This window comes from Bufo gargarizans, chromosome 3 (genome assembly GCF_014858855.1).
Source record: "Bufo gargarizans isolate SCDJY-AF-19 chromosome 3, ASM1485885v1, whole genome shotgun sequence".
Taxonomy (NCBI): Eukaryota; Metazoa; Chordata; class Amphibia; order Anura; family Bufonidae; genus Bufo; species Bufo gargarizans.
Window position 1 is genome coordinate 590027655 of NC_058082.1, and position 25641 is coordinate 590053295.

A 25641-nucleotide genomic window follows, 5' to 3' on the forward strand; every position below is an offset into this window, starting at 1 on the left:
GGTGTCCCAGAAGGTGTTCATAGCTTTTGAAGTGACTGTCAATACAGTGTACAACATGAAACTGCTGAGGTCAGTCATTGAATGCTGGATGTCACCACTGCAGACAAAAACAATGCGTCACAGCTGAGAAGATGGTGCTGGATCTGAGGGGGCCTTGAGAAGGTAAGTTTAATATTTTGGTTTTATTATTATTTTATCAGCCTCTCTGCAGTTTGGGCTCAAACACTCCTTTCCGAGATAACATAATGGTTGCTTGCAGGCACCACTAGGGGGAGCTCAGAACCTTACTGGGTACGTTCTATACATTGAACTCAATGATAAAACAGTATGCAGTAAGCTCCCATGCTCCCTCTAGTGCTGGCTGCAGGCAACAAGAATGTTATCTTGTAAAGGTGTTGGCCCAAGATAGGAGATAAGTATCGGTTCAGTAGAGGAACCACACTGGTCCCATGTCACCGTAGGAATGGAGCAGGAGTCGAGCATGAGTGTTTCCACGCTCAATTAATTATTTGTGGGACTGCCGTAGATAGCCGAGGGGACGAGGAGCTCTGTACCAGGATAAAAACTCCAGCCGCTATAAAGACCTATTAAGAAATTCATTAGCACATGATGATTAAAGGCGGGGGTTCACTTTAACAGATAATAATAATAACAATGAATGAAGCTTACAGAGGTGGTGAGCATATCTCAAGTGGAACACATCACAGCCGTGGACATGGTGGTAAAGCGTTTTCTCTATGAGGTCTTGAGGTTCATAACCGGTTAATTCGGCTACTCTGCACAGAAAAGAAGGGAACTGAGGAGGGGGTTTCTTTCAATCTATTAAGACATTCCACAAAAGTATGAAGCATCTGGACACTCTGGAGTCAATACGTCTTGGATGTTCCACAAAATACATACATAACTGTCCTATATTGTTCCAAACTTTTGAAACTTTCATACTCAAGTGAGAAATTTTAAGCCAAAAGCTGATTACATCTATTGGATGAACATTATATGTGATATTGGGAGTGATAGTGAGAAAGGAATTAGCAGAAACACTGGACATCTTATAACCTTGAGAGATCTGGCAAAGAAAGTTGCTCAATCTGATCCGCATCCTGGGGAATTAGCTGGGGTCAAACTTAGAATCGTCTCTGTTGCACACAGAGCAATGGGGGAAGATTTTGGCAACCTGTGGCATCATGCACACAGTCGTATTAAAGGTCCATAACGTGGTGCCATGGTCCAGCCTTTGAGGGTGTGGCACCTCCGCTGAAAAGGCTGCCAGAGAAGGCCTGGTACCTGTCACTAATGACCACTACGAAACGAAAAGTGGGTGACCCGCAAAAGACATTTATCGCCTATCCATAGGATAGGATAGCTGTATGATCGCTGGAGGTCTGATCCTGATCCTGTTTGACACATGAGCACAACCGATCCATTCAAAATCTATGTGACATAGGCGTGTGCTGTACTCTGGCAGTCTAATGAAGATTGAATGGAGTGGTAGTGCGCTTGCGTGACCATGGTGCTACTCAACAGGACCCCCATTCTAGTGCTGAGTGGGGATCCCAGCAGTTTGACCCCCGGCGATCTAACAATGATCAGCTATCCACAGGATGACTATAAATATTTTCTGACGGCTGGCCTCTTTGATAATTATAAAGGGGTTATTCGGGCCACGGATATTGCTGACCTATCCTCGGGATAGTTCATCAGATTGGTGGGGGTCTGACACCTGGTATCCCCACTGATCAGCTGTTTCGGGCACCCGTGGTCCCAGCTCTGTACACGTGTAGTAGCAGTACCAGGGTACTGCAGCACAGCTCCCATTTCAATAAATGGCAACACGCTGGTGCCAGTAACTGCAAACTGTACAAAGCCTTCTGCTCTCGCTCCACACTGTATAGCTTCCTGCACCGCGGCTTCCCGAAACAGCTGACCGGTAGGGGTGCCAGGTGTTGGACCACCACCAATCTCATGCAGTGGATCAATATCAGTAGCCCGGACAACCCCTTTAATTATATAACAGCATCATATAGCACAGTGATTAGGTTACTTTACATATGGAGCTCTGATGTGATCACTGTATAGCGGTATTATATGAGTACTGTACGGTGGTATTTACATTCTGCTACTTAAACACCTCCAGTGCATGATTTTTGCAGTGTATGGTGGTAGCACTACATACAGGCATGGGATTCAGCCAGTTGCCTCCAGTTCTCCAGATCCAGTTGTTAATATTACAATTGGATTGGAGAACCGTGTTACCGGCCGAGTCTCGATCCGGTGCTCTGGCGGCGGCAGGGCAGCTGGAGCTGTTCCCTTCCATTGCTTTGCGCACCACTGATAGTTTAGCTCTTTAGTTGGGTGGTATGTGTGTGTAGTGTATACAGGTCCTTCTAAAAAAATTAGCATATTGTGATAAAGTTCATTATTTTCTGTAATGTACTGATAAACATTAGACTTTCATATATTTTAGATTCATTACACACCAACTGAAGTAGTTCAAGCCTTTTATTGTTTTAATATTGATGATTTTGGCATACAGCTCATGAAAACCCAAATTTCCTATCTAAAAAAATTTGCATATTTCATCCGACCAATAAAAGAAAAGTGTTTTTAATACAAAAAAGTCAAATAATTATGTTCAGTTATGCACTCAATACTTGGTCGGGAATCCTTTTGCAGAAATGACTGCTTCAATGCGGCGTGGCATGGAGGCAATCAGCCTGTGGCACTGCTGAGGTGTTATGGAGGCCCAGGGTGCTTCGATAGCGGCCTTAAGCTCATCCAGAGTGTTGGGTCTTGCGTCTCTCAACTTTCTCTTCCCAATATCCCACCGATTCTCTATGGGGTTCAGGTCAGGAGAGTTGGCAGGCCAATTGAGCCCAGTAATACCATGGTCAGTAAACCATTTACCAGTGGTTTTGGCGCTGTGAGCAGGTGCCAGGTCGTGCTGAAAAATGAAATCTTCATCTCCATAAAGCTTTTCAGCAGATGGAAGCATGAAGTGCTCCAAAATCTCCTGATAGCGGCTGCATTGACCCTGCCCTTGATAAAACACAGTGGACCAACACCAGCAGCTGACATGGCGCCCAGACCATCACTGACTGTGGGGACTTGACACTGGACTTCAGGCATTTTGGCATTTCCCTCTCCCCAGTCTTCCTCCAGACTCTGGCACCTTGATTTCCGAGTGACATGCAACAGTCCAGTGCTGCTTCTCTGTAGCCCAGGTCAGGCGCTTCTGCCGCTGTTTCTGGGGAATGCGGCACCTGTAGCCCATTTCCTGCACACGCCTGTACACGGTGGCTCTGGATGTTTCTACTCTACTTCCGCAGGTCCCCCAAGGTCTGGAATCGGTCCTTCTCCACAATCTTCCTTAGGGTCCGGTCACCTCTTCTCGTTGTGCAGTGTTTTCTGCCACACTTTTTCCTTCCCACAGACTTCCCACTGAGGTGCCTTGATACAGCACTCTGGGAACAGCCTATTCGTTCAGAAATGTCTTTCTGTGTCTTACCCTCTTGCTTGAGGGTGTCAATGATGGCCTTCTGGACAGCAGTCAGGTCGGCAGTCTTACCCATGATTGCGGTTTGGAGTAATGAACCAGGCTGGGAGTTTTTAAAAGCTTCAGGAATCTTTTGCAGGTGTTTAGAGTTAATTAGTTGATTCAGATGATTAGGTTAATAGCTCGTTTAGAGAACCTTTTCATGATATGCTAATTTTTTTAGATAGGAATTTGGGGTTTTCATGAGCTGTATGCCAAAATCATCAATATTAAAACAATAAAAGGCTTGAACTACTTCAGTTGTGTGTAATGAATCTAAAATATATGAAAGTCTAATGTTTATCAGTACATTACAGAAAATAATGAACTTTATCACAATATGCTAATTTTTTTAGAAGGACCTGTATATGGTGTATTTATGTATCTGTACCATGTATATAGTGTCTTTATGTGTATGTGTGTTGCATATATATGGTGTATGTATATGTAAACACGTGTCGTGACGCTGCGTGTCCGCTGTTGAGTAGGGAACATGTTGTTAAAAATATGAATCCCACCCCTGACGATATAGGATCACTATTTGGGCAACTATATGGAAGAGTTATTTGGGCAGTATATGGCACAATTAGTAGGGCGCCATGGTGCTTATAATTAGACGCTCTATGGTCCGTTTTTTTTCAGACTGTATAACAACACCATATGGGGGGGCAGCAACGGAAGGCACCTTCCAGCGTGTTGCCTACAGGTCTATAATACGGAACCATAGTGTGTCGCCATACATGAACCATGCAACATGACAATAAACACACGGTAAGTGACGATACAACGTGTTTCGGTATACTAGGATATACTCATTTTACATGGCTGCTTACCTCGAGTCCAGGAAAATGAGTTTGAGATCCAGACTCGCTCTGAACATAAACATGTTACTGTGCAGTTTGATCTCTGTGATGGCGCTCGGGGGTAACGACTGACCCACAGCCACGAGCCCTACAATTTGATAGCAGGAGTCATATAAAGAAATGTCCAGCATATACTGCCTTATTTTCAGATACCCACTGCAGTGAATCACCTGTTATATAAAGATAAAACATATCACATATACACTAAACACACCGGCCACACACAAGTATTTGATATCCGCTGCGCCCCCTGTTACCCGAACATTACAAGTAGAACATGTCTCCGGACACAGAGCGAGAATCAGGACACCCAACAGAACTGGTATTTTTATTGAAAAATTGCAATTTTTTCCAATTAGCTTTGCCCTGAGATATTGACTTCTCTTCGATTCAACTAGGAGGAGAAGTTAGCTACTTCCTGTCCGCCCCTAAGGGACAAATACATTTATTGTCAATGACACTAGATGACGTTTCACATTCAGGGCTTGATTCGGTTCTCTCCATGTGATTGACTGCCAGGGATGGCTATAGGACCGACTGGGTGACAAAAATATTAGGGCCTTGAGAGGTAATATGGCTGACAGGAAGTAGCTACCAGGTACTTCCTGTTTAGGAGAGTTCTGGGACACAAAACACTGCGCAGTTACCATGCATACCAACATTTCAGTTTGGAAAATCGGAGCATATAAGTCCTACCTCGGGAAACGCCATTTTCCAGGACTGTACCTGATTATCAAAGACAGTCCCAGCAAATTTGCTAAATTTAACATAAACCCTGCCTATAAGCGGATGTTTCTGGGCGGGGTTTATGTTAGCCATGCCCATTTTTGGCTGGGGGCATCACAAATTTGCCAGGACTGTCTCTGAAAATCAGGGACAGCCCCGGCAAATTCAAGACAGTTGGCAACTATGAGTTACTACCCAGTCAAGGTTAAAGGGGTTCTCCGGGAGTAAAATATTGACAATCTATTCTCAGGATAGGTCATCGATAAGTGTTCGGTGGGGGTTTACAACTCCTGGCACTTCCGCTGATCAGCTGTTTGAAGAGAAGGCCACTTCCTTGGCCAGCGACGTCACAGTCAGATATCTGCCAACTGTCCCGAATTTGGCGGCACCGTCCCTGATTTTCCCTCCCTTCTGATTTTAGGTTAAAAACTCTCCCGCTTTCTAATCCCTCTCGATTTTCATGATCAGCAAACGTTCAGAGGCAGTAATCCTGCCCATAGCAAGTCCTGCTCTCTGATGAGAAGTAGATACCATTGCATCCAGTCTAGACAATGCTCTGTGAGCTAAAAACCTCAGCAGCAGCTGCACACACCTCTCTGGTAGTTTGCTACAATCAGGGGTGCACCACCAATGAGGCGAGGTGAGGTAGGAGGAGACCAGACAGGGGTGCACCACCAATGAGGCGAGGTGAGGTAGGAGGAGACCAGACAGGGGTGCACCACCAATGAGGCGAGGTGAGGTAGGAGGAGACCAGACAGGGGTGCACCACCAATGAGGCGAGGTGAGGTAGGAGGAGACCAGACAGGGGTGCACCACCAATGAGGCGAGGTGAGGTAGGAGGAGACCAGACAGGGGTGCACCACCAATGAGGCGAGGTGAGGTAGGAGGAGACCAGACAGGGGTGCACCACCAATGAGGCGAGGTGAGGTAGGAGGAGACCAGAAAGGGGTGCACCACCAATGAGGCGAGGTGAGGTAGGAGGAGACCAGACAGGGGTGCACCACCAATGAGGCGAGGTGAGGCAATCGCCTCAGGCAGCACCAGGTAGGGACAAGAGGGGGCAGCCGAAGGGCCATGGGCAATGAGCGCTTTCATTTCGGCAAAGGGGTTAGGTTAAGAGATTGGCATGGGGGGGGTCACCGTTTCAGTTTTTTCGCCTCAGGCAGCAGAAAGGCTAGGTGCACCTCTGGCTACAATGTATCAGTCTGGAGCCCCGTAGATTTCACTCACAGAGCATTGCCGAGACCGGATATATTTGTATCCACTTCTCAGCTGATGGCATTACTAGTTATCTTACGGTTTTCTGCCTCTTCCTCAAGTGCCCCTCCAAATAAGAGCCCCATTGGAGCTGCATTTACGGAAGCTAGGCCTACCCCGGCTGCTACGAGAAACGTAGCTTTTGTTGAAGAGGACCTGTCTGTTTTGTTTTTACCATGAAATAAACTATTCTGGAACATCTAGAACTATGCGTTATGCCGTTCCTCTGTTATTCCTCCTTGAAATTTATGAATACATAGACACCTGGTTGCTACCAGTTGGGGTTGCGTCCCTACACACACTGACAGTGTCCGGTGAGGGAAACCAGTGCCAAATTGTGTAGGGACACACCCCTTTGCTGAAGAGAATGGTAAGACCCACTTGTCAGTGTAGTCATACATTTCTAGGAGCAATAACAGAGGAATAGCACAATATACAGTTCTAAAAATATTCTCCAGCACTTTTTTTAGGTGGGGGTGGAGGGTAAGTATTTAATAAAACAGACATGTCAGGGGAGTGACAGGTCCTCTTTTATCCCAGACCAGGCCAGGAATGACGCTGGATGAGTTAGTTTTTATAAAAACTGCTGCAGCCTGAATGTTATGTGTATCTGTATCTATCACTCCAGTCAGCAACCCCGTCACTCAATCAAACTGCGATGTGCGTGTGCATGTCCTCCGCAGCGAGTGCACTTACCTTGTATCCGCTACAGGTGAGTCCTGCATTTCTTTTTGCCAAAACACACTTCATCCGCAGAAAAAACGACCGTTCGATTTCATATTCTGCAAGAAGAACAGAATGGCGAGTCACAAAGAATGTGGAGCCTTAGGGGGCATTCACACGACCGTAGTTCTGGGCCTGCATCTCTTCCGCAATTTTGCGGAATGTTTGCGGAACCATTCATATCAATGGGGCCGCAAAAGATGCCACATCCGTAGTTCCGTTCTGCAGCTCCGCAAAAAAGATAGAGCATGTCCTATTCTATTTGCAGACACGAATATGTATTCCTATCACAGGGCCAAGAATGCGGAACGCACAAACGGCTGATATCCGTGTTTTGCATATACGAAATTTGAGGACCGCAAAACACATACGGTCGTGTGGATGAAAGCTTAAAAAGAGGCTTACGTCAAACTGTGAATGCTAGGAGTTATTTGACACAGGACTGTATCCGTTTTGCGGTCCTCATACCGCGGGTCTGCAAAATACGTATGCAGTCCGTGTGCTGCATTTTCTTTTGCTGACCCATTGACTTCAGTGGGTCCGTGATTCTTTTTGCGGAATGGACATACGGATGCGGAAAGCACACCAATAGACTGTGCACTTTTCTCATCCCGTATGTCCGTTCCGAAAAAAGGAGATTGAACGCGTCCTATACCTGGCTGCAAAGTGCAGACCGCAGACCCAAGTCACAATGTGTCCGCAAAAAAGGCATGGACAGTATGTGTATTCTGCGGACCGCAAAACGGATACAGTTTTGTGCATAACTCCTAGCATCCACGTTTTTCAGTGTTTTGATGCTCTACTTGACGGGATCCCTTTAAGATTATTCTTTGTTATGAAGTTAAACTGTGAGATTATCACTGGATTCACATCCGCGTAGACACCACTTTGTAGTTACTGTAGGTACGCCAGCAATACAAGGCTACACAGGGTTTTAGGTTTGGGGATTAGGGATGATTTCGGTAAATACGGCCTCTCAGTAAATTACGGGCTATCCATTTACGGTGTCACATCCAATATTCCTTAGCACAGAAGTTAATGTAGTAATAATAGTCATTTTGGACATAATTTCTCCCAAGCTTTACCGGCTTCTCTCTCATTAGAAAAGAATATCTTGGGGATTCTGGGAACCTCACACTGAGGGTCACACGTAATAAATGCCTTTTCCAGGCTTCTCCACTACAAAGCTATAAGATTCGAAATTTGAAATTCTTCTTTTTGTAAGTTTTTGCACAAATTGCTTTTGAGTAATAGGATAAAAATTTTGACCTTTTGTGCGGGTTATATCCTTAAAATATCACCTCTCCCCTCTACTGACATGTCTGTTTTAATAACTACTAGCATTACCCATGTAATAACAATTCTGCATCTATTCTTATGACATTCCTCTATTATTCCTACTAGAAGTTTAGGAATTTCCAACTAATAATACCAATCTTTATTTATATAGCGCCAACATGTCTTTATAGCGCTTGGGTGTTACCAGTTTGGAGTGTGCCCCTGCACAGTCTGATACTATCCAATCAGTGTTGCCGGTCTCAGACTGTGCAAGGACACACCCCCAACTGGTAACACCCATCTTTGTCTCCATTGCAAACTGCTAGTAATTCATTCATAAACTTCTAGTAGGAATAATAAAGAAATGGCACAACATAGAGTATTAAGAATAGAAGCTCCAGAATTGTTATTACATGGCAGTTGCAAGTAGTTACAAAACCCCAGACATGTCAGGAGAGGAGACAGATCCTCTTTTAAATATTAGCAACAGCCTCAAGAATTTCATGTACCTGACATGGTTATTTTCCTAAATTTAAACTAGGCCAATTCAATATTCACATACATGGCTACAGAAATTTCCCATAGGCTTGAGATAGACACTTCTTTGAGACTTCATCAGAGATAGACACGCCCCTTAAAAATTATCATATAGACACACCCCTTAGACATTATCAGAGATAGACACACCCCTTAGACATTATCAGAGATAGACACACCCCTTAGATATGATCAGATAGACACACCCCTTAGACATTATCAGAGATGGACACACCCCTTAGACATTATCAGAGATAGACACACCCCTTAGACATTATCAGAGAGACACACCCCTTAGACATTATCAGAGATAGACATGCAGCTTAGACATCAGAGATAGACACACTCCTTAGAAATGATCATGTAGACACGCCCCCTTAGAGTTTATCAGAGATAGACACACCCCTTAGATATTATCAGAGAGACACACCCCTTAGACATTATCAGAGATAGACACACCCCTTAGATATTATCAGAGAACACACACCACTTAGACATTATGAGAGATAGACACACCCCTTAGATATTATCAGAGATAGACACGCCCCTTAGAGATTATCAAAGATAGACACACCCCTTAGATATTATCAGAGCTAGACACACCCTTTAGATATTATCAGAGATAGACACACCCCTTAGATATTATCAGAGATAGACACGCCCCTTAGAGATTATCAAAGATAGACACACCCCTTAGATATTATCAGAGCTAGACACACCCTTTAGATATTATCAGAGATAGACACACCCCTTAGACATTATCAGAGATAGACACACCCCTTAGACATTATCAGAGATAGACACGCCCCTTAGACATTATCAGAGATAGACACACCCCTTAGACATTATCAGAGATAGACACGCCCCTTAGGGTAGGTTCACACCTCTGTTTATCCGGGAGGCTGTTCCCATAGAGAACTTCCTGCCGGAGATCACCAGATCTGGGCCTAGCCGGATACTGCCGTTCACCGCCAGACCCCATTGACTGTACTGGGGGATCCTGCCGAGTGTGAGTTTTGCTGCCTCTATGCCTCCTGTTACACTGTAGCAGATCATTACTCTGCGTAGTAACAGGATTTACTCCCCATATGACTATACACCCTGTGGTCCAGCTCGTGCTCAGATCATGGGGATTACGCGCAGATTTCTCCATAAACCCCACCGCTGTATATCCAATACCGTATTGTTTCCAGGAGTCGCCGTTGTCTGTATAAATATTCATCAAACAGAGGGAATATGGCCGGGGGGATGTCAGGGAACAGACTGCGGTGTGGAATATCACCCCCACCGGACTCCGGTTACATTATGAAATTTCACAACTGGAAACACGAACTGCAAAGACTGTATAATGTCACTGAAGGAAATTCTTAGCCTTCCCTTTAACACATATTGTGCGGTGACTTCATGTATCATGTGCGATTAGCGTCCAGGATCTGGATAATGGTTACATGGCTGCTCATGTACGAAGGGGATTCTTACAGGAATAGTCTATAGAACAAGGGAAGGAGTGTAAAATGTTATATATATATATATATATAGCCTTTTTTTGGCCTCACACTTCTGTATTTAAAGGGGTCAGGATAAGTCATCAATATCAGATAGGTGGGGGTCTAATACCTGGCAGACCGAAACAGCAGGCGTCAACAATCTGATATTGATGATCCTAATGATAGCTCCTCAATATCTGCAGCCCAGATGAAGAGTAGAACTACCCTTGAATTCATATAGTGCTTGATTTGTAATTAGCTATTGCTAATCACTTCCTCCCGTGCATAGAAAATAGTCCCTCACATACAGCCCAGGACATATATGTGGTATGCAATGCCCCCACAATTTCTTTCTTCGCTGTGTAGAGAAAGATAGAGTTAAATTTGTTACATTGGTATTTTACGTGCTGGTTTTGTGGGTTTGAATTTGGGTCATTGTGCTCAATGGCTGTTCATGTTTGCCACTGTTCTGTGCATCCTGGTGTCGGTTTATTGTGTGTGAATTAGTGCCATTATGCATTGTATCTAACTTCAGTTCAGCACTGCTAAAGTTAACTTTCCCTGGCTCTGTGTGTGCAGCTGTTTGTCTTACATGTTCATTTCCTCTGGTATATACTGTATTCTGAGTTCTGTGTCCTGCCCAAATTCTGTCTGCCTGGATTCTCCAAGTTCTATTTGGCTCTGTTCAGATTCTGCCTGCTTGTTCTGTGTCTGTTCCATGGATTTTTTTGTGCCTGACCTTGTCTTGTTCAGTACTTGTTCTGTGTCTGAATTCTGACCTAAGTTCTGTTTGCCATTCCCCAGTGTCTGTTCCATGGAATTTTTTAGTGCCTGACCTTGTCTTGTTCAGTGCTTGTTCTATGTCTAAATTCTGACCTAAGTTCTGTTTGCCATTCCCCAGTGTCGGTTCCATGGATTTTTTTGTGCCTGACCTTGTCCGTTCAGTGCTTGTTCTGTGTCTGAATGGGCTCTGTTCAGATTCTGTCTGCTTGTTCTGTGTCTGTTCCATGGATTTTTTTGTGCCTGACCTTGTCTTGTTTAGTGCTAGTTCTGTATCTGAATTCTGACCTAAGTTCTGTTTGCCATTCCCCAGTGTCTGTTCCCTAGGTTTTTATGTATTCTGTGTGCCTGACCTTATCTTGTTCAGTCTGTGGTTGTCTTGGTCTTGTCATGGAACCATGAACCAGACGTACAACAAGAGATAAGTGGAAATAAGAAGGCTTTATTGAAAATCAAGCTGTAAGCAAAAGTCCAAACGGATGGCTAAACCAAAGCATGGTCTTGCGTAGCCAGAGGTCAGGAACCAGAAGGGTAGTCAGACGAAGCCAGGATCAGGAACCAGCGGGGTAGTCAGACGAAGCCAGGATCAGGAACCAGCGGGGTAGTCAGACGAGGCCAGGATCAGGAACCAGAAGCAGCAGCAGTCTTAGAAGCATGTGAACACAGGAGGACCAAGCAAGGAACTGAAGCCACAGACCTCCTATATATATGAGCTAGGCATCCAGCTCCTCCCAGTGGGAAGGAGAAGCCGCAGGGTGGGAGGCTACAAGAAACCCAGAAACCAAGATGGCCGCCAGCACATGTCAAACGAAGGAGAACAGCAAGAAGGTAAGACCATGACAGTACCTCCCCCTCAAGGGCCCCTCCTCCGCGGAGTAAGGAACGGTTTCTGAGGGAAGCGTGCGTGGAAGGCTCGGAGCAAAGCAGGAGCATGGACATCTGCGGAGGAAACCCAGGAACGCTCCTCTGGACCATAACCACGCCAATGGACCAAAAACTGCAACCGACCGCGGACCAGGCGTGAGTCCAGGATATTGCTCACCTCATATTCCTCACGATTGCCCACTTGGACCGGACGGGGCCGAGGAACCGAGGAAGTGAAACGATTACACACCAATGGCTTCAACAGGGAGACATGAAACACGTTGGAGATCCGCATGCCAGGAGGAAGCGCAAGGGCATAGGCTACCGGGTTTACCCTGCGAAGCACTCGGAAGGGACCAACAAAGCGAGGCGCCAGCTTGGGAGTGGGCACTCGAAGGTTGAGGTTGCGGGTGGACAACCATACACGGTCTCCGACCTGGTAGGAAGGAGCGGGCGCTCGTCTGCGATCAGCCTGGAGTCTCTGGCGCTGCGCAGAGACCTCAAGGGACCTCTGGATCTGTACCCAAGAAGCACGTAGGACGGAAAGGTGATCCTCCACAGCCGGAATATCCTGGGGAGAGAATACCTCCGGTAACACGGCAGGTTGGAACCCATAATTGGCCATGAAGGGAGACGTCCCAGAGGAAGAGTTCACCGCCGTGTTCCTGGCAAACTCAGCCCAAGGCAGGAGGTCAACCCAATTGTCTTGGTGATCGGAGACATAGCAACGAAGGAATTGCTCCAAGGCCTGATTGGATCGTTCTGCGGCCCCATTGGACTGAGGGTGGTAGGCCGAGGAGAAAGAGAGATTAATCCCCAACTGGGAGCAAAAGGCGCGCCAGAACCTGGACACAAACTGACTCCCCCGATCCGACACAATCTCCTTGGGCAAACCGTGTAACCGGAAGACCTCCCTGGCGAAAATCGTGGCCAACTCTTGTGCAGAGGGTAACTTCTTGAGAGGAACACAGTGGCACATTTTGGAAAACCGATCCACAATCATGAGAATGACCGTATGGCCTCGGGATGCAGGGAGGTCCACAATGAAATCCATCCCCAGGTGTGACCATGGGCGTTCCCCGGTGGCTATGGGTTGCAAAAGGCCCAACGGAAGGTGCCGAGGGGACTTACTCTGGGCACAAATGGAGCATGCCGCTACATATGCGGCGATGTCGGAACGTAGAGAAGGCCACCAGAACAGACGTGAAACAGCCCAGGACAGCTGATTCTTTCCAGGATGCCCCGCGGCCTTGGAGTTATGGTAGGTTCGCAACAACCGAGTGCGCAACTCCTCAGGCACAAAACATCTGCCGTTGGGTCTCCCAGAGGGAGCACCAGATTGAGCCGCCAAAATCTGCTCACCCAGGGGAGAGGTCAGGCTGGTGCGAATGGCGGCCAGGATCTGATTCGGAGGTATGACCGAAGTCGGAATCGACTCCTCCCCGGACAGCTCGGAGTACTGCCGTGATAAGGCATCCGCTCTGATGTTCTTGGAACCGGGTAGGTAGGAGACCACGTAATTAAAACGTGACAAGAACAGAGCCCATCTGGCCTGACGTGGTGTCAATCTCTTGGCCTCAGAAAGGTAGGTCAGATTCTTGTGGTCCGTCAGGATGAGAACCGGAACCACCGAACCCTCGAGCAAGTGCCTCCATTCTTTAAGGGCCTGCACGATGGCCAATAACTCCCTGTCACCAATCTGATAGTTGCACACCGCGGAAGACAGTTTCCGGGAGTAAAACCCACAAGGAAGCAGAGGACCCTCTGGTGTTCTACGCTGAGACAGAAGGGCGCCTACTCCCGTCTCAGACGCGTCCACCTCGAGGACAAAGGGCAACCCAGGGTTGGGATGCGACAGAATCGGAGCCGACACAAAGGCGGACTTTAGAGCCTCAAAAGCTCGGATGGCCTCGAGAGGCCAGACCTGGAAATTACTGCCCTTCCTGGTCAGATCCGTGAGAGGCTTGGCTAGCATAGAAAAGTCCCTGATGAACTTCCGATAATAATTGGCGAAGCCCAAAAAGCGCTGCAGGGCACGGAGACCACTGGGCTGGGGCCACTGTAAGACAGCCGAAACCTTCTCAGGATCCATGGAGAACCCCTCAGCGGAAATGATGTAACCTAAGAAGGTTACCTGGGATCGGTGAAATTCGCATTTCTCAAGCTTACCGAACAGCCTGTTCTCTCGTAACCGTTGCAACACTCGTCTGACATCCATAATGTGGGCCTCCATGGATTCAGAATATACCAAGATGTCATCCAAATAGACCACCACACACTGCTGCAACAGGTCACGGAAAACATCGTTGATGAATTCCTGGAAGACTGCGGGCGCATTGCACAACCCAAAGGGCATAACCAAGGATTCATAATGACCGGTCCTGGTGTTAAACGCGGTCTTCCACTCATCGCCCGCCTTGATCCTTACCAGGTTATATGCCGCCCTCAGGTCGAGTTTGGTAAAGACCGTGGCCCCTTTGAGGCGATCGAACAGCTCGGAAATCAAGGGTATCGGGTAAGCGTTCTTGATCGTGATGCGATTGAGACCCCGGTAATCGATGCAAGGCCTCAACTCACCGCCCTTCTTTTTCACAAAGAAAAATCCAGCCCCTGCCGGGGACGAGGATTTGCGAATGTGTCCGCGTGAAAGCGCCTCCCTCACGTACTCCTCCATGGCCTCATTCTCCGCTACCGACAGTGGATAGACTTTGCCACGAGGAGGAACGGCACCAGATTGTAACTCTATGGCACAATCGTATGGGCGGTGCGGAGGTAGGGCAACCGCGCGCACCTTATCGAATACATCCCGGTACTCTTTGTATTCAGGAGGCAACAGAGAGTCCGAGGAAGTACACAGCAACTTGACAGGCCCATGGATGCAACTAGCCCCACACTGCGGTGACCACGAGAGGATCTCGGCCGATCTCCAATCGAAAGTCGGATTATGCTTCTGGAGCCAGGGGTACCCCAAGACCACCGAGTAGTGTGGAGACGAAATCACCTGGAGACAGACCGACTCTCTGTGAACGGCACCAATGGCTATCCCCACTGGAAGGGTCTCATGAGTCACGTGTGGCGGCAGAAGGGGTCTGCCGTCTATCGCCTCAAGAGCCAGTGGGGAACCTCGAGGCTGCAGAGGAATGGAATTGGCGGCAGCGAACACACTATCAATGAACAAACCACCAGCACCAGAGTCCACCAACGCCTGGGTCGTCACCGAGCCCCCGACCCAGGAGAGGACAACAGTGATCAGTGGTTTGTCAACACGGGAAACCGGGGACGAGGAGACTCCACCCAAGATCTGCCCCCGACAGGATCTCAGGTGCGAGCGTTTCCCGGACGGTTCGGACATGCCAACCGAAAATGCCCACCGAGACCACAGTACATGCATCGGCCCTCGCGTCTCCGGAGTACCCTCTCCCCCTCGGACAGGCGAGCAAACCCCAGCTGCATGGGTTCACCCCCAGACAAGTCATCCCCAGGAGGCGTGGGAGGAGAGGGAGGCACGGGTGGGACAGCAAACGTAGGCGCCAATCTGTTAGAAGGCCTCCGCAGGCTCTCCTTAAAGGAAGGTCTCTCCCTGAGTCTGGTGTCAATCAAAATCAGGAAAGAAATAAGAGACTCGAGCTCCACTGGTAGGTCCTTAGCTGCAACCTCATCCTTCAAGGCATCCGAGAGACCATGAGAGAAAGCAGCGACCAGAGCCTCATTATTCCAGCCCACCTCTGCTGCCAGGGTACGAAACTCAATGGCGTATTCAGCTACGGATCGTGAACCCTGTCTGATGGACATAAGGAGCTTCGCAGCAGAGGCAGCACGAGCCGGCACATCGAATACCTTCCGAAGAGAAGCAACAAAACCGGAAAACTCGGCAACCACCGGATTGTTGTTCTCCCATAAAGGGCTGGCCCAGGCCAAGGCCTTGTCCGAGAGCAGCGAGATCAAGAAGCCCACCTTTGATCTCTCAGTAGGAAAGGCATGTGGCAGCAACTCGAAATAAATGCCCACCTGGTTAAGGAAACCTCGGCACTGAGTTGGCTCTCCCCCAAAGCGCTGTGGAAGGGGGGCAGAACCGGTCATACCCCGAGACACCGCAGGCGCAGCAACAGGTGTCGGGGTAGACTCTGGCGCAACAACCGGAGCGGCAGTAGGAGCGGGCCCAGGAGCGACAACCGACCCATCGGCAACGGAAGCGAAATGAGCCTTGCGTTCAAGCAGGGTTTGCAACGCCACAGCGAACCGACCCAACAGGTGATCCTGCTGATCAAGTCTGGCAATCAGCGTAGGTAGCGAGGATGGCCCTGTACCGTCAGAATTCATGGCTTGGTCCTAATGTCATGGAACCATGAACCAGACGTACAACAAGAGATAAGTGGAAATAAGAAGGCTTTATTGAAAATCAAGCTGTAAGCAAAAGTCCAAACGGATGGCTAAACCGAAGCAGGGTCTTGCGTAGCCAGAGGTCAGGAACCAGAAGGGTAGTCAGACGAAGCCAGGATCAGGAACCAGCGGGGTAGTCAGACGAAGCCAGGATCAGGAACCAGCGGGGTAGTCAGACGAGGCCAGGATCAGGAACCAGAAGCAGCAGCAGTCTTAGAAGCATGTGAACACAGGAGGACCAAGCAAGGAACTGAAGCCACAGACCTCCTATATATATGAGCTAGGCATCCAGCTCCTCCCAGTGGGAAGGAGAAGCCGCAGGGTGGGAGGCTACAAGAAACCCAGAAACCAAGATGGCCGCCAGCACATGTCAAACGAAGGAGAACAGCAAGAAGGTAAGACCATGACAGGTCTCGCATGTACTCTGCCAGCCTATTCTTCCCCTGGTTCTGTCTGTGTGCTCTGTGCGTTGCACTGGAATCTCTGACATCTGTACGTCAGTTGCCAACTACAACAGGACTACTCCAAGAGGTAATGGCCTGGTGTCTCTCCTGCAGTAAAGTCCAGATCCCTGTATAGGGTTTAAGGGGTAGAAACCAGAGGGCTGTCAGGATAATCCCCTTAGGACTGACCTTAAGTCAAACCAGTTAGTTGGCACAGTGGTTCCACAACCATTGTCCGTAACAATATTCTTCTATGAATTTATGAATAGAGATAAATGAAACGATAAGGACATCGGCACCGAGAGGAGGAAGACAGCAGGGAAGACACTGAGCATGTCAGTCCATTAGAAGGTGGACCAGGGTAAACAGCAGGGGGCGTAATGGACAAATAAAAACCTTACAATTGCAATAACACTTCTTTTAAAATGTCCTATTCATAGCATAGTAATACTTTTTCCTGTCATAACCCCTTTAATGTAAATGGTATGTAATAATTTGGTGGAACGAATGGTGACCTCCTTTCTTACCCCAAAAAAGCAAAAAAGGTAATAATTGTGAAATCGATAGAAAAACAAATGCGATTTTTGCTGTATATTAAATCTATTATTGTCCATAATATTTAGGCTACTTTTAACATTAGCGTTTTCAATTCCGCTATTGAGATCCGTCATAGGTTCTCAATAGCGGAAGAAACAGCTTCCGTTTTGTCCCCATTCATTGTCAATGGGGACGAAACGGAATGCATCAAAATGCATTCTGTTCCGTTTGGTTGTTTCCCCATCGCGGACAGAATAATGCTGCAAGCAGCGTTTTTCTGTCCGCGATGTGGTGCGGAGCAATGTAAGTCAATGGGGAAGGATCCGTTTTCTCTGACACAATAGAAAACGGATCCCATTGACTTTCAATGGTGTTCATGACGATCATGGCTATAGAAGACGTAATACAACCGGATCCGTTCATGACGGATGCATGCGGTTGTATTATTGTAACGGAAGCGTTTTTGCAGATCCATGACGGATCTGCAAAAAACGCTAATGCGAAAATAGCCTTAGGCTAGTTTCAAACTAGCGGCAGGGGAGTCCGGCAGGCTCTTCCGGCGGGTGAGCAGCGTTCCGGCGGGTGAACAGCCTGTCGGATCCGTCCTGCCGCTAGTTCACGTGTCCCCCCGGGCTGCCGCTCTGTCCCCATTGACTATAATGGGGGCAGGGGCAGAGTTACGTCGGCAGCATGGCAGCGCATGGAGAGAGGCAGCCGGACTAAAACTACAACATGCAGTACTTTTATTCCGGCTGACTCTCGCCATGCGCTGCCGTCGGAACTCCGCCTCCGTCCCCATTATAGTAAATGGAGACAGAGTGGCAGTCCGGTGGCACACGTGAACTAGCGGCAGGACGGATCCGACAGGCTATTCACCTGCCGGACTCCCCTGCCGCTAATGTGAAAGTACCCTTAGTCATAAAGTTATAAATAAAGCAAAATTTGCCTGATATGACCATAAAAAAGGAAAATCAAACATGCAAATGAAAATAAAAAAACTACAATACTAAATGTTAGTGTGAAGGGGTAAAAAAAACAATTATGGAAAAGGCATAATGGACCATTTTTAGTATATTTATACTCACTACACCCATTTATAAACGTATTTCCAGAGTTGCTCTTTTAATACTAATAAAACGTGCCTTTTTAGTCCCAGGGACGGGACCCCGCTATCTCTGTATATTCAGACAGCATTACATGTACTGGAACCACCAAGGACTTCTTGTTTCTTTTATGTGGTGGAAGTAAATTATGGGTAAAGGATGTCTGTCTGCTGGAGAACGACAAGTGTGATGCGAGCAGATTGGATGTTGAACTGGTAGAGGATGGAGAGATCAGAAATAATTTCTATCACATTGTCCGCAAACACCAGCAGCTGGTTTTAATACTTCATCTGGGAAGCCAGAGCCTTCGGAGATTGGTGCGGCCTTTGATACACAGAAAGCCGCCCAGCGTCTGGCCCCGTGGTTTATGTCCCCTTTGGTCTACACTATTCATAATGTTCAATTCTGCCACATACAATATTTAAATATGATGGATTGGAAATGTCGTCTTTATAGGTTGACGCGGCCATTTTTAAATATTCAGAAAATACGAAAACTCTGGAAATGTTTTATTGCTACTGTAAATTTCTCAGCAAATTTATAACTAATTTCATATGACGTACAAGTATGTTTTGGGTGGATTTTACCTACGCAATGCAAAAGGTAGAAATCACAATAAGAACTGAAATGATTCAGAATAGAAAATTCACCTCAATATCAACAAGAAGGAAGAAAATAAAAACTCACATCTGTGAACTAACTCTAATACAAAATCCTCAAATTCTTCTGTTCAGATTGCTAATATTCATAAGTGTTTGTTCTCAGCAGCAGGTAATGAGCAGCCTGAATATAGCAGCTCTCTCTTCCCCTCTCATACCACTAACTCCCTGCACAAATTGAAGCACCAATAATTAGATGATTAACACTTATTCAGTCAGCTGTATCTATACAAACTACTGTTTTTCCCAATTCCCAAGAGGTTGAAGACTCTCCCTCTGGTTCATTATCACCTCAATAAGCCTTATCAATAAATGTTTTGTAGGTATTCATAGGAAAGAAAAACATTATCATGGTGGGCAGTCTGACAGGGACACACTGCTATCACACTTTAAAAGCTGTTAAAATGCTTACTGTGATACTGAATAAGATCTATGCACTGTGTATAGAGGCTATGTATATAGGTCGGAAACCGTTAAACGGGCAGCGAGCACCACTCCCATCCTCTCCCCGTGTGCCGCTCCCCCCTCCCGCGCGCCGGCATGTGGCACATATGCTGCAGGATCAGTCTACATAGCATTTGTTTGTAGTTTATAACCAAGGAGACACATAAGTCTGCAGAGGAGCTATAGCCACAAAATGGTTCGGACCTGGTACTATCACAGCAGTGGTAGCAGGCTCCTTTGGCTGCTGGTCAGAGCTAAACACTTATTCAACTTCCTGGCACCTCCACCCATTATAAGCTCCTACTTATGGCAGCACCACAGACAGCAACACTGCCCCACCAGGCTCGTCCTGGACCTACACTGACACTAAGATCCTGGTGAGGGTCTGGAAAACACTATTTCCTGGAGGCCGGAAAAACTGCAAGTGTTTGGCAGTGGCCCACCAAAACAACACCAAAGTAGAAGGGGCAATCAAGAATAAAATCACACACAATAAGGTATCCCCTTATGAGATGTGTTGTGCAGTACCCCAGACCTGAGGGCATCTGCAATTGTTTAGCGTATTATGTATTGTAATGTTTTTACATTTTATGTACTGTATGTAAGTACACCAGCATGTTGGCAGGGATGGTTGGCAGGGACAGGGTTAACCACCTCTTGTTAGGAGTGGGTTGGTCCTACTTCCTGCAAGGAGGGGGAGTTCTAGCTAGGCCAGTGAAGAGGAAGAGAGCATGACCAATTGTTCCTACTCATAGGGTCTTAGGTAGAAATGAGCAAAGTTTTAAAAAATCAGATTTGGACACAGCCAAATTTTTCCCAAAAATTTGCTATGTTCCGAATGAATTTGTCACGAAGCTAATTAAATCAGCAATATCTGGGCCTGCAGGAAGAATGTATCTCGGTGTATATAACTGCATTGCAGTTATACATGCATAGCTAGTCCTTTCTGGTACTGAAGCAGTTACTCTGCGTCAGTATGACATCCACGTCTCACACAGTGTATGGACGTGCACATCATGTGCAGGCCAGAAACAGTCCTATCGAACACCTAGCTAAACCACAAGAAAAGCATAAAGCAGTCTTTAGTAAAAGAAAAAAAAAAAAAACACTCTGCGCCCCTGCAAGACCCTGTGTCCCAATGACTTTTTAGTGAAACAAAAGAAGGACATGGAGGCAGTGCCAATAAAGTAGTGGAGAAAAAAAAAAGGTTCTTTTAAGCCATGTTGTAGCAGAGCAAACACCTGCTTCTGAATCACTTCTGTTAGATTTTAAATGACTGTGCGTCACTATTAAGCTCAGTTCACACTTCACTTATTTGGTCAGTTACGGGTCAAAAAAACAGAACAGGTGCAGATCTTTTCATGATACCTTATCTGAGAGTAGGATTGGCCTTACCATACAGTAACTGCTGACCAAATAAATTAAGTGTGAACTCAGACTTACAGGTCAATGTTAACGTCAGGTATAATGTACCGAACTGTGTAGTGGCCAAATATTCTCCCATAGAGGGTCTAACATTGTGGAGATCCAGTAGTCACCCCTCTGCCGAATGGTGATAATACGGCTGTCACTACACAAGCAACTCAGTATGCATCTGGGCATTTGCGCAAGGGAATCGGAGGGACTCCGTATCTCCATCTCCACAGCATACTGCCATGGTCTGTCGGGGTCATCTGCCTGGTCTTCCCCATCACCCTCCAGCTCCTCATGCTCCTCCTGTCACTTGGGCAGATAAACCACCTATTTCTTTATACAATTCCTGGGCATTATTGTCCTCGTCCTCATCCTCCTCCTCCTCTGCCATTTCAGCCCCCACAGGGCTCAGGTGGCCGTGATATGTAGGTGTAATGTCCCCTGGCCAGCCAGATTTATCAGCCTCTGCTCCAGGAGTCATTCATCCCATAGTCCAGGAGACTGACAAATAAAGTGGCCTCCTCAAAGAGCCTGAGCAAACGGCAGGTGTCATGCATGAGCTGCCACTGGCTAACCTAGCAGTTACAAAGAAGAGTTACCCTGTCTGCCTGCATCATCAAGAAATCATTCACGACCTTCCTCTGCTCATATAGTTGGTCCAACATGTGGAGGGTGGAGTTTCAACGTGTGGAAACGTCACATATGAGGCAATGTTGGTGGGTCACCATTCTGCCTTTGCATCTTCAGGAGGTCGTGTTTTGCACGGTAAGAGTTGCTAAAGTGCATGCATAGTTTCCTGGCCATTTTCAAGATGCCTTGTAGTTGGGTGGAAGACTTCAGGAACCGGCTTACATCCAGATTAAAGACATGCGCCATGCAGGGTGCATGGGTTAGCCCATCTTGACAAAGTGCCGTAATCGGTGACCATGGTTCCAATCTTCAGTTGGCAAGGAGACAGCCAGGACTTGATTTCTTGATGAAGGTTGCCCAGGCTGGCCAGGAGCAGAACAGCGTGACACCACCTTGCTCTGCATAGGTGGTATGCTGGAGGACCACTCAGAACCGTGCCTACAGTGGAGACTGAGGACAAGGTGGAGGATGAGGATGCAGAGGAGGACATTGGCTCCGGAATCACAGCATGAGAACGGGGAGGCGGCATTGCCATCACCTGGCCAAGTTGCTGGTGTCCCTGGGCAGGAACTACATTTACCCAGTGGGCCATAAAGGACATAAATTGCTTTTGGCCATAGTTACAACTCCACACGTCGGCGCTGCCATGAACTGTACCAGACACCAACAGGCTGAAGGACTGCCCCAACTTCTGCTGTACGTACATATGCAGGGCTGGTACAGAGAAGTAGTAGAACGGCTTGGGACTCTCCACCTTGACTCGGCACAAGCCATCAGTTCTCTGAATGTGAGTCAACCACATTGAAAGGGAGGGACTGTAGTACCAGCAACTTGGCCAGGAGCACGTTCAGCTTCTGCTCTGTTGGATTAGTACAGGAATACTGTTGTTTCCAGTGGCGTAGCTAGAAATGACTGGGCCCCACAGTAATTTTCTCGCAACCCCTTCCTTTCATGCCGCCCCAATTCCTGTGGCTAGTAAAGATCGCTCTCTCAGACCAGGGCCGGCAGTTGTTCCATCCGTTTTATACACTGTCTATACTGCCACTGTATATAATTTCATTGTGTAATACTGTTGAGGAGGCCCTGACAAAATCTTTTAGTCCTCCTCCTCCTCCTGGATGGGCCCCTTCTTGGTCAGGGCCCCAAAGCAGCCGCTTCCCCTGCATCCCCTATAGTTATGCCCCTGGTTATTTCTTTGCAATCGCCTCGGTGATCGATTGCGGGTGAAATACGAGATGAGGAGGAGGAGCCTCAGGACATTGGCACCCTGACCACGATTCACCTTATGCCCACAGATCCTACATAGGCCCAGGCTGTCGTCCTCAAGTCTCTTGATGAAAAATTCCAACACCACTAAGTGTGGCATTTTACCCTCACCATTCCATGCTGACTGTCTGCCACATCTTCTGTGAATTCGTGCACCGCTAATTGTTACCGGACAGGAAGGCTCCTGAGTATCAGATAGTTTAACCTGGGCACCTCTGGCTCCAGATCTCACACTGTTGCCACCCTGCTGGCTCACAGCCACGCTTGCACCCTGCTGGCTCAGCCACACGCAGCCACCCTGCCCCTGTCGCACAGGCAAGCTGCCACCCTAATCCCATGATGACACCCTCTCTACCCGGTTCCCACGTGTGATCAACTATATCATTATCCACTACTGTCTGCTCGTCACTTATGTCACCCTCACCAGTCTCATGGCTGCGTCCCTGGCCGATGGCAACACTTGTTCCCATTGCTAATTTCACGCCTACAGGACGAAGCAGTGGACAACATCTTCAAATCTGGGCTGGCCAGTAGCTGCTGACTGTCCTCAATAAGATCTTCCTCTCCAAAAAGCGGAGGCATACATTATTTGTCGGCAGAAGGAGCAGCAAAGGAAAGAGGCAGGTTCAGAACAGGTGAGGGCACACAGACTCATGGCTGTGGGTGTCTGAGGTCAGTTCATATAATGTTGAAGACCAAGTCAACCATTCCAGGACAGCGGCATTGGTTGCCAAAACACGACAGCTGGATAACAGTGTCAGCTCCGGTGGCCTGTTGCTCTGGCTGCTGCCACCACACTTTCTTCTGCTGCTACTTCTGCCGGCTCTAGCAACATTTTTGCCACTGCCCGTTCCTTTGGAGGGCTCTGACTGTCTTTTGGACATACTTTACGGTAACAGTAACTGTATATGTAAAATATGTTATTCAATGTCAATGTGGACACCTCACTAACAGTAGAACAGGACAAGTTATTAACCCCAATTTGAGAATCAAGGCATAATAGAATTGTTTATCTAATAAACAAGGAGTACACTGTACAATTAGATAGCTCTGTGCCTTATACTTGGATTAATGCAAACGGTGCTGTCTCCTATGGATCCCTTCAGCTTCAGATTACAGTCTCTGCACTGTCTCTGCAGTCTCCCTATGCTCACCCCATGCTCTCCATACAGTGTGTAATAACTCTCCCTACCCAATATTCTACAATTATAAGCTTTTAGCAACATTGTCCCTGACACTTGTGATCTCTCCCTATGCTCAGCTGACAGTGAAATGGCGGGTACCATGCGGGATGAGGCTTTTAAAGGGCTGTGACATCACAAGGACTGGCTCGCTGCTGATTGGCTGTCTGCACGGAACTATAGGGGATCTCTCATTCCCGGGCTTCTTACTTTCACTTTCTAACATGTGTAGCCACCATTTTAGGGAAAAAAATATTTGTTACCACGAAGTGCGAGGAAATTCGGATTAGTTGGAAATTGAATTTTTTTGAAACTTCAGAATGAATTCCACTTTGGATGGTTTCATTCACTCACCACTAGTCTTAGGGACCAGCAAGAAATCCCATTCCGCTGTGATATCACTAAAGCAGAGAGACTCCAAAACCACCAGAATATCTGAAAAGCTACAGTGTCATACAGACAGCAGCGTGACCAGTGATCCACAGCTTTACACACCCTGCTGCAGGCGAGGGAATACAGTTCAGACACCCATCACCTAGACAGCATCCAGGCCAGACCAACTCAAAGTCTACATTTAACAGTGGACACCTATATCCACAAATGCTAGTTTATAGCTGTTAGCCAGAAGTTCAAGGGAAAGAGATATCAGCAAGATAGCACATCAGAGGTGCCATCAAACTGCCACTTACCTCATCATCTGGGGACAGAAATTGCACCTTGTACCTACTACTTCTGGATGTACTACAAGTTATATTTTGTCCTAAGTAAACAGAGACTTTTATACTTTGACTTCTGGCCTGATTCTTCAAACCTTTCCACTGCACCGATCCCCAAGGAGCAACGGCCTGAGGGGGGCTCACTACTAGTGAAGAGAACCCTTGATGAACATGGTGGTCACCAGGGGGCACCACAGCCCTGGCATTGTGGATATTGGCTGATATTATACTTATAAGCTAGTAAACCTGGGTTGTCTAAGGGGCGTGATAACAATCTATTTACAAAGTACAAGGGCTTCTGTACAGATTTCTATCACACTTGGCATGTTCCCTGCCTACAACACAGCTGCTTGCCGCATAAAATGTGCTTTTCTTGGTTAGCTAGTCTTTCCAAGATTGTCTCTAAGAGCTTGAGGAGCTCAGCCAAAATGTTGTCATATTATGTTTGGAATTACAATGAGCTGTTTGACTGAGTAAAATCTCTTCAAAATAAAAACGAAGGCCCATGGCAAACATCTCAGTCAGACAATCCAACGCTACAAACACAATGCGGCTCAGATTTCTAATCCCTGCGGAAATGAAACAGTTAATGATCTAAAATGGCTTTTACCAACCAAAAAACATATATACAGGTACGGAAGACACAAATCCATGTGGGATCATAGAGATGTACACAACAATCCCAGAATAAAGAACGTAGCCTAGAACCATGACATAACTGCTAGTGAGTTTATACAGAGAACGCCTTAAACTAAAGGGAAAATGCACCCACAGCTAATATTGAGAAATATTAAGAGAAATTGCATGTCTATGGTGATTTGG

At 47.1% G+C, this 25641-nt stretch overlaps 1 protein-coding gene across 1 annotated transcript in view; it reads right to left on the reverse strand.

The window, feature by feature from the left end:
• Positions 1-25641, reverse strand: part of SIM2 (SIM bHLH transcription factor 2) — a 90611-nt gene that overhangs the window by 15265 nt on the left and 49705 nt on the right. The window contains exons 5-7 of the mRNA XM_044287662.1: positions 7075-7160; positions 4366-4565; positions 670-776 (exon numbers count right to left, since the gene is read on the reverse strand). Of these exons, the coding sequence (XP_044143597.1) occupies positions 670-776; positions 4366-4565; positions 7075-7160 (393 nt within the window). The remainder of the gene's footprint in view (positions 1-669; positions 777-4365; positions 4566-7074; positions 7161-25641) is intronic.